The sequence below is a fragment of the Equus asinus genome, chromosome 11, assembly GCF_041296235.1.
Source record: "Equus asinus isolate D_3611 breed Donkey chromosome 11, EquAss-T2T_v2, whole genome shotgun sequence".
NCBI lineage: Eukaryota > Metazoa > Chordata > Mammalia > Perissodactyla > Equidae > Equus > Equus asinus.
Genome location: NC_091800.1, coordinates 32,397,607 through 32,415,948, shown reverse-complemented (window position 1 = coordinate 32,415,948; position 18,342 = coordinate 32,397,607). Strand labels below are relative to the sequence as shown.

Sequence of the window (18,342 nt, the reverse complement as noted above, 5' to 3'; positions counted from 1 at the left end):
TGCATGTTCTTTGGATAAATATCCAGAAATGGAATAGCTGGATCATATGGTAGTTCTATTCTTAAATTTTTGAGGCATCTCCATACTGTTTGCCATAGAGGCTGCACCAGTTTGCACTCCCACCAGCAATGTATAAGGGTTCCCTTCTCTCCACATCCTCTCCAATACTTGTTATTTCTTGTCTTGTTAATTATAGCCATTCTGACGGGTTTGAGGTGATATCTCATCATGGTTTTGGTTTGCATTTCACTAATAATTAGTGATGTTGAATATCTTTTCATGTGCCCGTTTGCCACATGTATATCTTCTTTGGGAAAATGTTCACATCCTTTGCTCATTTTTTAATTGGGTTGTTTGTTTCTTTGTTGAGTTGTATGAGTTCTTTATATATTTTGGATATTAACCCTTTATCAGATACATGGTTTGGAAATATCTTCTCCCAATTCTCAGGTTGTCTTTTCGTTTTGTTGATGGTTTCCTTTGCTGTGCAGAAGCTTTTTAGTTTGATGTAGTCCCATTTCTTTATTTTTTCTTTTGTTTCCCTTGCCTGGTGAGACGTGTTTTCACAAACATGATGCTAAGACATGTCAAAGAGCATAGTGCCTATGCTTTCTTCTAGAAGTTTTATGGTTTCAAGTCTTACATTCAAGTCTTTAATCAATTTTGAGTTAACTTTCGCGTATGGTGTAAGATAATGGTCTACTTTCATTATTTTGCATGTGGCTGTCCAGTTTTCCCAACACCATTTACTGAAGAGACTTTGCTTTCTCTATTATATGTTCTTGGTTCCCTTGTCAAAGATTAACTGTCCATAGATGTGTGGGTTTATTTCTGAGCTCTCAATTCTGTTTCATCTGTTCTGATCCATGTGTCTGTTTTTCTGCCAGTACCATGCTGTTTTGATTACTATAGTTTTGTAGTATAGTTTGAAATCAGGGAGTGTGAAACCTCCAGCTTTGTTGTTTTTTTCTCAGAATTCCTTTAGCTATTTGGGGTCTTTTGTTGCTTCATATAAATTTTAGGATTCTTCGTTCTATTTCCATGAAGAATGTCATTGGGAATTTGATAAGGATTGCACTGTATCTTCAGATTGCTTTAGGAAGTATGGACATTTTAACTGTGTTAATTCTTTCAACCCATGAGTATGGAATATCTTTCCATTTCTTTGTGTCTTCTTCGATTTCTTTCAACAATGTTTTATAGTTTTCAGTGTACAGGTCTTTCACCGCTTTGGTTAAATTTATTCCTAGGTATTTTATTCTTTTTGTTGTGACTGTAAATGGGACTTTATTCTTAATTTCTCTTTCTGCTATTTCGTTGTTAGTGTATTGAAACATAACTGATTTTTATATGTTGATTTTGTATCCTGCAAGTTTACTGTATTATTATTTCTAATAGTTTTTTGGTGGATTCTTTAGGGTTTTATATATATGAAATCATGTTACCTGCAAATAGTGACAGTTTTACTTCTTCCTTTCCACTCTGGGGATTTTATTTCTTCTTTTTGCCTGATTGCTCTGGCTAGTACTTCCTATACTATGATAAATAAGAGTGGTAATAGTGAGCATCCTTGTCTGGTTCCTCTTCTTAAAGGGATAGCTTTCAGTTTTTCATCACTGAGTATGATATTAGCTGTGAGTTTGTCATATATGCCTTCATTATGTTGAGGTACTTTCCTTCAATATCCATTTTATTCAGAGTTTTTATCATAAATGGATGCTGTTTCTTGTCCAATGCTTTCTCTGCATCTATTGATTTTCTCTGCATCCTGTGATTTGTATTCTTCATTTTGTTAATATGATGTATCACTTTGATTGATTTGTGGATGTTGAACCATCCTTGCATCTCTGGAATAAATGCCACTTGATCATGGTATATAATCTTTTTAACGTATTGTTGTATTCAATTTGCTAGTATTCTGTTGAGGATTTTTGTACCTGTGTTCATCAGTGATATTGGCCTGTAATATTTTTTCTGTATTGTCCTTGTCTGGTTTTGGTATCAGGGTAACGTTGGCCTTGTAGAATGAGTTAAGAAGTTTCCCTTCCTCTTCAATTTATGGAAGAATTTGAGAAGGATAGGTATTAAGTCTTCTTTGAACATTTGGTAGAATTCTCCAGAGAAGCTGTCTGGTCCTGGACTTTTGTTTTGGGGGAGGTTTTGATTACTGTTTTGATCTTATTGGTGACCAGTCTATTTAAACTCTCTATTTCTTCTTGATTCAGTTTCGGAAGGCTGTATAATTCTAAGAATTTATCCATTTCTTCTAGATCATCCAACTGGTTGGTGTACAGCTTTTCATAGTATTCTCTTATAATATTTTGCATTTCTGAGGTGTCTGTTGTAATTTCTCCTCTTTTATTTCTGATTTTATTTATTTCAGCCTTCTCTCTCTTTTTCTTGGTGAGTCTAGCTAAAGATTTGTCAATTTTGTTTCTCTTTTCAAAGAAACAGCTCTTGATTTCATTGATTCTTTTCTACTTTTTAAAATCTCTATGGCATATATTTCCACTCTGATTTTTATTATTACCTTCTTTCTATTGATTTTGGGCTTAGTTTGTCTTCTTTAAGTTCCTTTAGGTGTTAAGATTGTTTATGTGAGATTTTTTGGTTTCTTGAGGTAGGCCTGTATTGCTATAAACTTCCCTTTTAGTACTACTTTTGCTGTATCCCATAAATTTTGGCATGTCATATTTTCATTTTCATCTGAAATGACACTTTTTAGTTGAGGAAAACTGAAAACAGATGGGGTATCAGAGTATATTAAGGGATTATTGTTAATTTGTTAGGTATAATAATGGAATTGTAGTTATATTAGAGACAAATACTGAGGCATCTATGAGAAAAATACATTACCTAAAAGAATAATATATTAAAAGATGACATAAAAAAAGTCTTGGGGGGATAGATCAAACAAGATGGACAAAATGCTGATAATTGTTGAAGTTAAGTGATGGGTAAAAAGCAGCTCATTATATACTTTTTGGAGAATATAAAAAAAATTTTCATAATAAAACAATTTTAAATGCCCTGTACACTGTATGTAAAGCATAGTCCCTGGTCTATTATAAGCACTCAAGAAAAGTTAGCAATTATATATTGTTGTTGTTTTTGTTGTTGTTATTATTATTATTATTATTACTATTACTAGAATCAGTGTGGTATATTGAAAAAAGAACATGAGCTTTGGAGGTCTGAGTTCTAACTCTGCCATTAACTGGCTACCTGATTTTGAGCAAATATTTTAACCGTTTTAAGTTTGAGAAGGCCTATTTATAAAATGTGAAACATAAGAATATTTCCTTCAAAGGGCTGTTGTAGAACCAAATGAGATGATAAAGAAAAGTACATTGGAAATTGTACAATACATACATATTAACATTTTTAATTCTTGCTTATAAGAAATTTATAATTCAATTATAGATTAAATCTAATACATATCACAACTCTAAAAGAAAGCTGAATCAAAATAGTGAAAAAATACTATAAAAGTTCAGAGGAAAACAAGATTATTTCTACTTAGAGACGATTAAAAAAGACTTCAGAGAGGAAAAAACATCTGAGCTCTTAAAAACTAGCAGGATATTCACAGGGAAAGATGAGGGGAAGAAGCACAAACTGAAGCAAACAATATGAACAAGGGCTGGGGGAGCAACAGGGCATGGTACACGGAGGGAGGTAAGAAACTCTCATCTGGAAGAACCAGAATTATAAAAAGAGTTTGGAGCCAGGTCATAGGTCATTTTGAGTGTCTCCCTGTGAAAGAGATTTTACCTGATAGGCAAGGTGGACCTTTCAACTTTTAGCAGGAAATTAAAACTAGGAGGTGCTTTCTAAGATTTATCTTACTGCTGATAGATCAGAAACTGCTATGGAACTGAAGGTTACCTAAAAAATCGATACCATAAAAACATGAAGAACATGAAACTCAGGGATAGAGAAGGTATCTTATCTGAAAATCAGCCAGAGCTGACTTTTTATTTAAAAAGGAAGATATAATACATTAGAATTTTGGTAAGGGCAAAAAATATGGACTGCGGAATAAAAGAAGAGCTTAAGTACAAAAATTTCACCAGACTGCTGAAAAAAAAAAAAGTTGACAAATCCTGGCAAGTAACTTCACTGAACTATATTCACGTAGAAGTGATTGTGAATTATTAATTGTGCCCCATTAAATACAAATTATGATGACTTGCTTTCCAATTTTGTCTAACATCAGAAACCAGAGAATATCATTATACATATACATGATTAAATTTTCATTTCTTAAAACAAAACACTGCATATTTTTAAAATTAATTCTTAGGTAAGGGGTACCTGAACATTTTAGACCACCACATCGCTAAAGTATTTTTTCCTTCAAATATCTGATAAAATGCAACTGCCTCTCAAAACTCAAGTATTCTTACTCAAAAACAGAAGTTTATTCTTAGGGAGTTTTTAAACAAAAAGAAATTATGCACCTATAGGCTGATCCTATAACTTAAAATCTTTGCAATAAATATTTGTATATCAAATGGAATATAGGTCTACAAATCAAAAGAAAAGAAGATTTGGAAAGGAAGGAAGCTTATTCTTGAGTAGACCTAGGACAGAAAAAGCATCATTAGCCAAAAACAAATAAGCATTTCTCTTTTTTCCCTCTCAGTAACGCTGTAATAAACAGAAAGTTGTGCTATGATTTAAAAAAAAACACAAAAGCAAAAAAACCCAGAATGAAACTCCTAATTGTATGAAAGGTACATGTAATGTTATAATTATAGTATGTAGAAAATAATGCATGTGGTGCATACTAAAGTGCTTCTACAATATGCAGCAGTATATCTAAGGGACCATCAAAAGTGTAATTTCAGGGCACCCTAGCCCTTTTGGCTGACAGGCAGCAATTCAGCTTCACTTACTGGAAAGTCGATAAGCTGTGTCATCAAACCCCACATAGAAAACCGAAAGCATAAAAAAAATCAATTTTGTTTTGCCAAAATAAGACATGGGCTACTTTATTTCGCTACAATAAGCAATTTTATGAAACTGTTTTTAGCTTCCCAACAGTTATGAAATCTTGTGTAATATCATAGACTATTAGAAAAGATAGTATTGTAAGAAACGAAAAGGTAGGATTGGGCTTAATAAAGATGATAAACCATGAGATACCTCAAAATCAACACTTATTCCTTTAATTTCCTCATTGTCAAAGTTGCCACTGGTAACTGAGCAATCTTTCACAGCATCTCTAAATTTACAACTTCAACTATGGAAAATTTCTTTCATGGACTCCAGCCAGTTTCTAGTTTGCAAACAGAAGGCTGGGTAGACTGTATCTATCTATAGACATTTGTATTAAGAGCATTCATTACAATTTATTGTATAATTATACCAACCCACTGCTGGCTTCTCTGTCAATATTTAATCCCCAAAGCTTCACTTCTAATTGACTTCTTTTTTAAGTAGTCATCACATAATGTTTCAGAAAGAGAAAGAGAAAGCAGTCTGATCAAGTTTTACAAATGGCTTACTTAGTTTCAAAATAAATCATGTGACTAAAATAGGCATTTTCCCAGATGGCTGTCACTTTGCACTTGAGTGAAAACATGCTACTCCATGAGAGTTGAGAGTCAGCAGTCCTCAACCTACCAGCTGCACCTTCACTTGCCTTTTTCTTTTCTGATTGTTTTGTTTCACAATATGGAAATAAGGGTGAAGGTGAGAAGATGCAGAAAATATTAAGAGAGGTACTGAAATACCACTGATAAACGAAGCAGGACATTTTCAAAGCTCTTGATGAAAGACCTGCATTACCATGATTGCAGCAGTATCTATTCCTGAAAAAGAAACCTCCTAGATGATCAGGGCTCTGAGGAAAGCACAGGGAAAGAGAACACATAACTCCATACCAGTCCTTAGACCAAGCACATCTCTTGTGGGGTACTTACTTTGCATTTGCCAACGAATATTACAGGTGGCTTTGCACTCCCTCAAACTTACCGCATGAAAGCTGTCAAGAATGTAACCATAGTGAACCCGGAGGGCACTATGCTAAATGAAATAAGCCAGAGAGAGAAAGACAAATACTGCATGGCATCACTTATATGTGGAATCTTAAAAAAAGAAGCCAAATTCATAGAGACAGTAGAAAAGTGGTTGCCAAAGGCTGGGGGGTGGGGAAAATAAGGAGAGGTTGGTAAAAGCATATGAATTTTCAGTTATAAGATGAATAAGGTCTGAGGAGCTAATGTATAAGATAGTAACTACAGTATAGCACTGTATTGTATAATTGAAATTTGTGATGAGAGACCTTAAATATCCTCACCAAGAAAAAAAAAGTAAATATATGAGGTGAGGGATGTGTTAATTAACTCAGTGGGGGAAATCTTTTCACAATGTACATGTATATCAAATCATCACATTGTACCTATGAAATATACTACAATTTTATTTGTCAGTTATACCTCAATAAAGCGAGGGGAAAAAAAAAGAGTCTAACCACAGACTCTCACTCAGATCTTAACACAGATGTTAACTTTTGAAAACAAGTTTGAAAGGAACTGAAGTTAGCCTAAAGTACTCAAAAAGTTCTATTTAGATTTCAACCAGCCACCGTGGTCCAGTTTCTACTCCCTGACCTCGTAAATGTAAGCATGCACAGAATTATACCTCATTTAATTAGCTAAATACTAATTAGCACTTAATTATTATAAATTTTTAAGTAACTAGTATGTCATTATTCTGTCCTAGTGATAACGCTGCCAGTGTCTGATCCTATCAGTATATAACCATATCCAGTTGAATGGGCCACTTAACTATTTACTCTTTTAAGTGGGCACTCCCGAGATTCTAATTTACTTTTTTCCTTCACTAAACAGTCGCAATTTTACAGAATAAGAAATCCAGTCAATTTGTCTTAGAATCTCCTGAAAGTAATCCAACTAAGCCTAAATTTTAAGTTCATATTACTTCTAAATCATTTTGACTACTCAGTTGGAATTTATTCTAGGTAGTCTTCTAAAATCCACTAATTCATTCAGCAACATTTGTTGAATGACTGCTGTATGCAAGGCAACAGGGAGGATGCAAAAATAACTAAGGCTCTTCTCAAGGGGCTCTTTTCCTCAAGGGGCTCTCTCCCTCTTTAGTAGACAGATGGCAGGTAAACACACAGAAGCCAAAAGAAACCTATAAATGACCTGCTATAACAGTTCAGAGAATGGGGTCAAACCTTCAGGCTGAAGTGTTTAGGAAGACTTTATTAAAGAAGCATATTATAGAATATTACTGCCAGAGGGACCTTAGAAAACACCAATTCCAATCCTATCATTTTGTAGATAAGGAAAAATAAAAAAAGGAAAAGAGACAAAAAAAGAAAAAGCCCTTTGAGGAATAGCAATCTCCTCAATATCACACAGAGTTGAAAAATCTGGACAAGAAGGTAGGTCTCTGGATTTCCAGCTTTCTGCTTTTCCATGTACCACAATGCCACTCTGGGGTTGGAAGGATTTCAATAGGCAAAGACAGGGAAAGAAGAAAGCATGCTGGAAAGAACAAAAGCTGGAGTATAACAGTGATAAGAACAGAGACTATTTAACTTACTGGAGGACAAGAGTTTGAAGGGAGGAGTGAGACACGAGGCTGCAAGTAGAATGGGATTACACACCTGAGGACATCAAATGACAGCCTGAGAGAGTTAGACCTTTTCACTAGATAAGTTAATGGACATAGGTAGCAGAATTTACTTACAAAATTTAAAAGTTCATTCAATATTGGTATTATTATATGACACTAACGGACTTACAGGTTTATAATGAAGGAACAGAAAATCCTTCTGATGTGAAAAAAGCCAGCTAAATGTAGCAAATTTATACTGAACACAATCTCCTTTTGTCAATTTTTCTCTTTCTCGACAGCAGAGGGTGACAGGATAGGGGTAAAAGAAGGCAAGACACTGTGATCTGCTGAAGATAGGGGGAGTTTGTGACAGCACCAACAGAGACATGTTTGTGATACCCCACACCTTGCTCCTCCTGAGGATCTTTAACCCACAGGCTCTACCCGTGGCTCCTGAGCAACTCTAGGCAAGCCTGAAAATCAGCAACATCTCTCATCCTCACCAGATGCTGGGGTCCAGCCACATACCTGTAGAGCAGTAGCTGCTCTTCGCTCCACCCCACTGCCTAGCTCTTTGCCCTACTGTATTGTTCCCTTCTTTGGGACTGGAAATAGACTAGAGATAACATACCAGATTTCACACCAACGTTTGCATAGCACTCTAGAGCAATTTCAAAGCGCTTTCATAGCCTCTTTTTCATTTATCATAAAGCATAAGCAAACCTCTGTTACACCTCACCCTTCACCCAGCATAGCTTTCCTCAACCCCCCAGAAGTTAGAATATGCTCTCTGTCTCTCTGGTTACTGGCTAGACCCTAACTTGAACATTTCAACCTAGACAACTCTTCTGAAACCCTGACTCTATTATCTGCTCAATGGTAAGCACTGCCTTTGCCAAGAAACTCCTACTGTGTCCCACCCACTAAACCCCTAAGGCATCAATACCATCTGGGATATTTCAAAGATGCTTAAACATCAAAGCTTGACCTCTAGGGGCCTTCCTTTTGAAAGCCTGCTTTTCAGCAAAATTATTCCTCAAGCCCCAGCTTTGCCATGTAATCTGCTGCTCCTGAGATGCCAGCAGACTCTGTGTCTAAGGCCATTGTGGTGATGGCAGAAGTCCTGAAAAAAACATACTGACTGAATCAGGGTTTAACTACTTATAAAGTTTGTGAAGTACTCTTGGCTATATAGTCATCATTTTTCAAGTGAGATGAGAACTGGACTTCCTGGGTTTCAATATGAAGGGCTGAATACTAGACTATTAATGATCATCCTCCAACTCTGGTATATAGACTCAGGAAAAATAAGTTTTCAGTATATAAAGGTAGGTAGAGGTGAGTGACATCAGCATCATGGTAGAGTGAGCTCTTCACTTAGACTCTCCCCCCTAGGATACAATGAAAAGAACATTCATAAACCAACAGAGGACATTCACACAACACAAATGAAGTCTGAGAGACCCACGCAGCAATATGTCTGAAGGTGGAGGTGCTGGACCGCTAGGAGGAAGTGGAAGGAGGTAAGGGGATCTCCTCTCCCTCCCCAACAGCAACCCAGGTTACCGGACCATGCACAGCTCTGAGAAAAGAAGGGGGGAGGGAGAGCTATCTGTGGCAATGCCTTCACTGTCCAAGTTCCCTCAAAACTCGTGGGAAAGTTCTATACAGAGGAAGCTATACTATTGTGAGGGTGTTTTCATCAAGACAGCAACCCAGGAGAGCAGATAGCGAGGGCAGAGCAAGAACACCCCTGGGATTTTGCACACGAAAGAAAGTGCACCTCCCACTCCACTCAGTGCTCCAGCTCAGCCTGTTGGCCACAGCGCATGCACAAACATTATAAAAGGAGCAGCTGTAAGCGAGTGAGCCAGCAATTGCAGATGGGCCCTGTCAGCAAAGATTCCAAAGGACAGGCACAGGCACAAGGAATCACAGCAGGCTCTGAATACACAGAACCTGACCCCACCCCAGTGGCAGCAGGTGGAATCTGCAATCAGATACTACCACTATGCGAAGACACCAATCCATGCCATCAAACAGTATGAAGAAACATATTAATACTCCAGGCCAGAAGGAGAATGAGAAGCACCCAGAAATCAATCCTGAAAGCACAGAAATTTACAACTTAAATGACAGAGAATTCAAAATAGCTATCACAAAAAAACTAAATGAGTTACAAGAAAATTCAGATAGTTCAATGAAATCAGGAAGAAAACTAATAAACAGGGAATTCTTCACAGAAGAGATTGAAACTATAAAGAAGAACCAATCAGAAAACTTGGAGATGAAAAGCACAATGGATGAGATAAAGAAAAATCTAGACTCCCTGAATAACAGAGCTGATATTATGGAGAACGGAATTAGCAATATGGAGGACAGAAATATAGAAATGCTTCAAATGGAAGAGAGAGAACTAAGACTAAAAGGAAATGAAGAAATTCTCCAAGAAATATCCGACTCAATTAGGAAATGCAACATAAGTATTATAGGTATTCAAGAGGGAGAAGAGGGAGAGAATGGAATAGAAAGCTCGTTGAAAGAAATAATAGCTGAGAACTTCCCAAACCTGGGGAAGGAGTTGGAAATACAAGTAAAAGAAGCTAATAGAACTCCTAATTATATCAATATAAAAAGACCTTCTCCATGGCATATGTTAGTAAAACTTGCAAAAGTCAATGACAAAGAAATAATATTAAGGGCTGCAAGACAGAAGAAAACAACTTACAAAGGAACCCCTATCAGGTATTCAGTGGATCTCTCAGCAGAAACCTTACAGGCTAGGAGAGAGTGGAACAATGTATTCAAAATTCTGAAAGACAAAAACTTTCAGCCAAAAATACTCTATCCAGTGAAAATATCCCTCAGATACAATGGAGAAACAAAAACTTGCCCAGATAAACAAAAGCTAAGGGAGTTCATTGCCTCCACACCCACCACTCCTCCCCAAAAGAAATGATCAAGAAGGCCCTCATATCTGAAAAAGAAAAAGAAAGGGTTTACAGAGCCTTGAGCAAAGAGATAAACAGGCAGACAAAGTCAGAAAATTGCAGCTCTCTATCAGAACAGGTTAGTAAACAATTATAACATTAAAGATAAAGGGAAGGAAAACATAAAAAATAACTATAATCTCATCATTTTAATCACAAACTCACAACACAAGATGAAATAAGTTGTGACAACAATAACTTAGAAGGGGAAGAGAAAGGGATGGAATTGGCTTAGACTAAGGAAATAAGAGGCTATCAGAAAATGGCCTATGTCATCTATGAGATTTTTATACAAACCCCCTGGCAACCACTAAACAAATAATCAGAACAGAGAGACAAATGATAAATAAGGAGACAATGGAGAAAACCTTCATAGAGAACTACCAAACTGAATTGGTAGTCCAAAATACATGGATGAGAAACAAGGGAAATACAGAACAACTGGAAAATGAATGATAAAATGGCAGCATTAAGTACTCATATATGAGCAAGCACTCTAAAAACAAATGTATTTAATTCACCAATCAAGAGACACAGAGTGGCTGGATGGATTAATAAACAAGACTCAACAATATGCTGCCCCCAGGAAACACATCTCAGTTCTAAAGACAAACACAGGCTCAGAGTGAAGGGGTGGAAGACAATACTCCAAGCTAACGGCAAACAAAAGAAAGCACGTGTTGCCATACATATATCGGACAAAGTTGACCTGAAGATAAAAATGGCAGTATGGGACAAAGATGGGCAGTATATAATGATAAAGGGGACACTTCACCAAGAAGACATAACACTTATAAATATATATGCACCAAACACAGGAGCACCAAAGTACATAAAGTAACTACCAACAAACTTAAAAGGAGATATTAACACCACCACAATAATAGTAGAGGACCTTAACACCCCACTTACATCAATGGATGGATCATCCAGACAGAAAGTCAACAAGAAAAAAGTGGAATTAAATGAAAAACTAGACCAGATGGACTTAACAGATATATAGAGAGCACTCCATCCAAAAACAGCAGAATACACCTTCTTCTCAAGTGAACATGGAAAATTCTTAAGGACAGACCATATGGTGGGAAACAAGACAAGCCTCAATAAATTTAGGAAGATTGAAATCATATCAAGCATCTTTTCCAACCATAGTAGAATGAAACTAGAAATGAAATATAAGAAAAGAGCTGGGAAACTTACAAACTCGTGGAGATTAAACAATGTGCTACTGAATAACCAATGGATCATTGAAGAAACTGAAGGAGAAATGAGAAAATACCTGGAGACAAATGAAAATGAAAATACACCAGACCAACTCATATGGGATGCAGCAAAAGTAGTTCTAAGAGGGAAATTCATAACAACACAGGCCCACTTTAACAAACAAGAAAAATCTCAAATAAGCAGTCTTAAACTACACCTAACAGAATTAGAAAAAGAACAAACAAAGCCCAAAGTCAGAAGGAGGGAAATAATAAAAACTAGAGTAGAAATAAATGAAATCAAAACCAAAAAAAAAAAAACAGTAGAAAGGATCAATGAAACTAAGAGCTGGTTCTTTGAGCAGATAACAAAATTGACAAGCCCTGAGCCAGACTCACTAAGAAAAAAAGAAAGAAGGCTCAAATAAATAAAATTAGAAATGAAAGAGGCAAAATTACAATGGGTAGCACAGAAATACAAAGGATTATAAGAGAATACCATGAAAAACAATTTGCCACAAATTGGACAATCTAGAAGAAATGGATAAATTCTTAGACTCATACAACCTCCCAAAGCAGAATCAAGAAGAAACAGAGACTCTGTATAGACAAATCACAAGTAAAGAGATTGAAACAGTAATCAAAAACCTACTAAAAAATAAAAGTCCAGGACTAGACGGCTTCTCTGGAGAATTCTACCAGACATTCAAAGAAGATTTAATACCTAATCCTTCTCAAACTATTCCAAAAAGTTGAAAAAAAACAGAACACTTCCTAACACATTTTATGAGCCCAACATCACTCTGATCCCAAAGTCAGACAAGGACAACATGAAGGAAAATTACAGGCTGCTATCACTGATGAACATAGATGCAAAAATCCTCAACAAAATATTGGCAAACTAAATACAGTAATACATTAAAAGGATCATACTCCATGAACAAGTGGGATTTATACAAGGGATGCAGGGATGGTTCGACATTCACAAATCAATCGATGTGAAACACCATATTAACGAAATCTATGTGAAACATCACATTAACATATGATCATCTCAATAGATGCAAAGAAAGCATTTGACAAGATCTAACATCCATTTATGATAAAAACTTTCAATAAAATGGGTATATAAGTAAAGTACCTCAACATAATGAAGGCTATATATGACAAACCCACAGCCAACATCATATTCAATGGGGAAAAACTAAAAGCCAGCCTCTGAGAATAGGAACAAGAGAAGGGTGCCCACTCTTGTCATTTTTATTCAACATAGTACTGGAGGTTTTGTCCAGAGTAATTAGACAGAAAAAGAAATAAAAGGAATCCAAATAGTCAATGAAGGAGTGAAACTCTCACTATTTGCAGATGGCATGATTTTACATAGAGAAAATCCTAAAGAATCCATTGGAAATCTACTAAAAATAATCAACAACTACAGGAAAGTTGCAGAGTACAAAATTAACTTAACAAATATCAGTTGTATTTCTATATTCTAATAACAAACTAACAGAAAAAGAACTCAAGAATACAATCCCATTTACAATCTCAACAAAAAGAATGAAATATCTAGGAATAAAGTTAACCAAGGAGGTAAAAGACCTGTACAAGGAAAACTATAAGACAGTATGGAAAGAAATCAATAAGGACATAAAGAAATGGAAGGATATTCCACGCACATGGATTGAAAGAATAAACATAGTTATAATGTCCATACTACATAAAGCAATCTACAGATTCAGTGCAATCCCAAGCAGGATCGTAATGACATTCTTCACAGAAACAGAACAAAGAATCCTAAAATTCATATGGGGCAACAAAAGACCCCGAATAGCTAAAGCAATCCTAAGAAAAAAGAACAAAGCTGGAAGCATCACAATCCCTGATTTCAAAATATAGTACAAAGCTATAATAATCAAAACAGCATGGTACTGATACAAAAACAGACATTCAGATCAATAGCACAGAATTGAAAGTCACACATCTATGGAAAGCTAATCTTCGACAAAGGAGCTAAGAACATACAATGGAGAAAAGACAGTCTTTTCAATAAACGGTGCTGGGAAAACTGGACAGCCACATGCAAAGAATGAAAATAGATCATTATCTTTTGCCATTCACAAAAATTAACTTAAAATGGATCAAAGACTTGAAGGTAAGACCTGAAACCATAAAACGCTTAGAAGAAAATATAGGCAGTACACTCTTTGACATCAGTCTTAGAAGGATCTTTTTTAATACCATGTCTACTCAGGCAAAGGAAACAAAAGAAAAAATAAACAAGTGGGACTTGAACAGACTAAACAGCTTCTGTAAGGCAAGGGAAACCAGGATCAAAACAAAAAGACAACCACCAACTGGGAGAAAATATTTGCAAATCATATATCCGACAAGGGGTTAAACTCCAAAATATATAAAGAACTCATACAACTCAACAACAAAAAAACAAACAAGCCGATCAAAAAATGGGCAGAGGATATGAACAGACATTTTTCCAAATAAGATGTACAGATGGCCAATAGGCACATGAAAAGATGTCCAACATCACCAATCATCAGGGAAATGCAAATCAAAACTACACTAAGATATCACCTTACGCCCGTCAGAATGGCTATAATCACCAAGACAAAAAATAACAAATGTTGGAGAGTATATGGAGAAAAGGGAACCCTCATATACTGCTGTTGGAAATACAAATTGGTGCAGCCACTATGGAAAACAGTATGGAGATTTCCCAAAAATTTAAGACTAGAACTATCATATGACCCAGCTATCCCACTAATGGATATTTATCCAAAGAACTTGAAATCAACAATTCAAAGAGATTTATGCACCCCTATGTTCACTGCAGTATTATCCACAACTGCCAAGAAGTGGAAGCAACCCAAGTGCCCACTGACTGACTGCATGAAGAAGATGTGATATATATATATACAATGGAATACTACTTAGCCATAAAAAAGACAAAATCATCCCACTGGCAACAACATGAATGGGTATTATGTTAAGTGAAATAAGCCAGACAGAGAAAGACAAACACCGTATGATTTCACCCATATGTGGAGGATAAACTAACACATGGACAAAGAGAACAGATTAGTGGTTACTAGAGGGGAAGGAGGGTGGAGGGTAGGCATAAAGGGTAATGGGTCACATTTATATGGTGACTGACAAATAACAACATACAACTGAAATTTCACAATGTTATAAACTATTATGATCCCAATAAAATTTAAAAAAATGGTAGGTAGAACTTTTCAAATAGTGAAAAAAAGACCATGAGTAATTTATTGCTCTCCTTTTAATTCTTATTTAGATAAAATGAAACAAGAGAATATTAAAGTCCTTTTTAACAAAACAGTGATACACAGATATAATGTTAACTGAGCACCTACTATGAGCCAGGCGCTGTGTAAAGTACTTTCCATGCATTATCTTAATGTTCTTTACATTAGCCCAACAGAGTACATACTATTTTTATTCTCGGGCTAGATATTGGGACTGAGCCTTAATAAGATAGGTAATTTTCCCAAGGTCACAGCCATCTGAGAAAGAGCTGCTATTGGACCTCTAGCCAGCTAATTTCCAAGCCTGTGCACTCAACCAGCAAACCATTCAACTGGCCCATTTTTATTTCAAAAAATGAACACTTCAAAATTGTAAGTTTGAGGGATAAAGAATATATACTGTTTATATAAGTTTTAAAAAAGTAAAAATAAAGACCGAATCCCTTCTGAAAGTTTATTAGCCCTAATTTAAGATCAATTTTTTAAACCAAAAGTGCTTGCTGTTCGCTGTGACTCTGCTAATTCAACTGAGGAAAATTATCAGAACCCTCTAAATATAAAATATCCATCCATTCCTTCAATAAACACATATTGAATATCTACTATGTAGTAGGCACTATGCTAGGAACTGCGGATAGAGAGGTGAGCAAGAGAACCATGGTCCCTGCCCCTGAGGAACATACAGACAAGCTCAGAAGACAGTCATTCTACATGTCAATATAGTAACTTGACCAGTGTGATGACAGGGAGATAAACGAGCATAGAAGCAGGGGAAACCTAACTCAGCTAGGAACAAGGAAGACCTCCTAAGACTTAAGGGAAAGGGGTATGGGAAAGGGACTGGGAGTGCTCCATGCAGAAGGACAAGCATGCACCAAGGACCAGAGCGGAGCTAAGAAACTGAAGGAAATTTAGAGTGCTCAAAGCAAACACAGAAAGAGAAAGGAGGCAGCCAAGGCTTAGGATTAGAAAGGTGGGCAGAGGCCAGATCCTGCAGGACTCTGTAAGACACACTGAAGACTATACCGAAGGGCAATGGGCAGCCAATCTAAGTAAAAAGACTTTGTCAGATTTTAGTTTTACAAGTATCAATCTGGCTGCAGGGCAGAGAGTAACCACAGTGGGAGTAAGGTTGGGTGCAGCTATATTAGGACACTATTGCTGTAAACCAGGTGATAGGTGATGGTGAGCTCAGCTGGGGTGACAGACATGGGAAAGAACAATAGATACTTATAAGTAGAACGGACAGGACTTGATAGGTGATTGAATCGGGGGTGATTTAAGCCCTCAAATTCTAAAGTTTAGCAAGTTGAAGACACTCATCATTTAATTAAATTAGTCATTTAGTTGGGAAAAAGAATCACTTCTAAAAACTTATTCCAACAAGGAGAAGAAACTTACTGCTTTCAAACTGTTACTATCATGTATTCAGTGGTACCTGAGTTCCAGCCATAACTCACCTGGTTACCAACCAATAACAGGTGTTCTCCGAGAAGAAAGTCTTTGAGCATATCTTCCATTACTATCATGTGCTAGAGAAAAAAGAACTGGCAGTTAATTGTGTTTTGCGTAATCAAAGTGAAATAAGAAAGTCAGCTAAAAAGATATCTTCATGGAAAGTAAAACATCTATTCTAACAGACAATACTTGAACAGATTGATTTTAAAAAAACAAAAAATTCAGTGCTGTGGTTATAAGCTATATAATCATTTAGGTCACTGACAGTGAAACCTGAAACAAGGCTAAGCCACCAATCAATATTTCAAAGAGCTTTTATAATTCAACTGAAATATTTTTCAGCTATTGCACTATGTAGAGTTGGCTTGTAATTTCATATAATATTTAAATTAACATGTGCTAGTGTAAATATACAAAGGCTTTCTAAAAATAACTGGGGAGTTCCATGGAACATTTTAAAGATTTTATTTTTTTTAAAGATTTTATTTTTCCTTTTTCTCCCCAAAGCCCCCCAGTGCATAGTTGCATATTCTTTGTTGTGGGTCCTTCTAGTTGTGGCATGTGGGAAGCTGCCTCAGCGTGGTTTGATGAGCAGTGCCATGTCCGCGCCCAGGATTCGAACCAACGAAACACTGGGCCGCCAGCAGCAGAGCGCGTGAACTTAACCAGTTGGCCACAGAGCCAGCCCCCCCATGGAACATTTTATACTAACTTGTTCTTAACCATTATCTTCAAAGGATGCACAGCTTTAGAATTAAAGATATATTATTTACCTTCCATATTTTTTTATTCTAATCGTGACACAATATAATAAAAGAACAAGATTAAAGTTGTTCACAATAGCTACAGAGGAAATTACATTGCTCTTTTGAATCTTGAAAAATAGGACAACAGTAAGTAGGTCACAAAGGCTCATCGGGGGTTGAGAGGAGAACTATACTCCGGAACGATTAATACCCCTATTACTTTCTCTTGGTTTTCTGTATTACAACAATAATGGCCCCATAAGTACTGAAGTTATGGAAGTTTCCTATTTGTTAAAAAAAAGGCAAATTATGCTTCTGCATCTAACACATGTTGCAGGTATTTTTCTAGTTTGTCACTTGCTTTTCTTTTTTTAACTTGGTTTATGGAATTTTTTTTTTTTTTACATCTAGAATATTTTTCTTTTACTTGTCAAATTAAGGAATACTTTCTTTCCGAGTTTCTTTCTTAGAAAAACTGAGGAAGTTTTTTCCCTCCTTCAAGAACAGATGAGTATTGCCTAATGTTTATCTTGGCGGTTGCATTTTTTTTAATGCTTTCAGATAATCCATGGAGCTAGAGTTTTAGTAAGGCTTGAAGAAGAGTGAGAATATCAATTTATTGTCCATTCTGGAACACTTTTAAGAATAAAAAGAAACATTTTAATAATTATGGTGGGACAAGAAATGTAAACAGGGACTCTTAAGCAAACAGAGGTGTATGGTTGTTGTAGTTAAAAGGGAGTTCCTACAACACTCTTTCAATCTGAGCTCTAGTGATAATGTGTTCTAGAGACCTCTTCCTTCTACCTAAGATGAAAAGTCAATGCCAACTTCCAGACAACATTAAGTTCTTCCAGAAATAAATGGGCTAATCTTCACGAAGAACAGATAGAAAAGTTGGAATGAGCACCTGTATAGCCAGGTGAAAAAGCAATGTAAACAGTGAAAAATAATCCAAACTATATTTGCAGTCTTCTTTACTTTTTCTCGTGTTCTCCTATTGCATGCCCTCATTACATCTAACTAGATTACCCAAATCAACAAACATTAGCTAAGGCTAAGG

General features: G+C 36.0%; 1 protein-coding gene across 2 annotated transcripts in view; it reads right to left on the bottom strand.

Annotated features, from left to right (window-relative positions):
* The window catches only part of VWA8 (von Willebrand factor A domain containing 8), a 357,448-nt gene that overhangs the window by 200,155 nt on the left and 138,951 nt on the right, over positions 1-18,342 (bottom strand). For both annotated transcript variants that reach the window (XR_011492999.1, XM_014866869.3), the window contains exon 20: positions 16,536-16,607. Coding sequence is in view for 1 of the 2 variants with exons in the window: in XM_014866869.3 (XP_014722355.3) it covers positions 16,536-16,607 (72 nt within the window). In the remaining variant the exon portion in view is untranslated. The remainder of the gene's footprint in view (positions 1-16,535; positions 16,608-18,342) is intronic.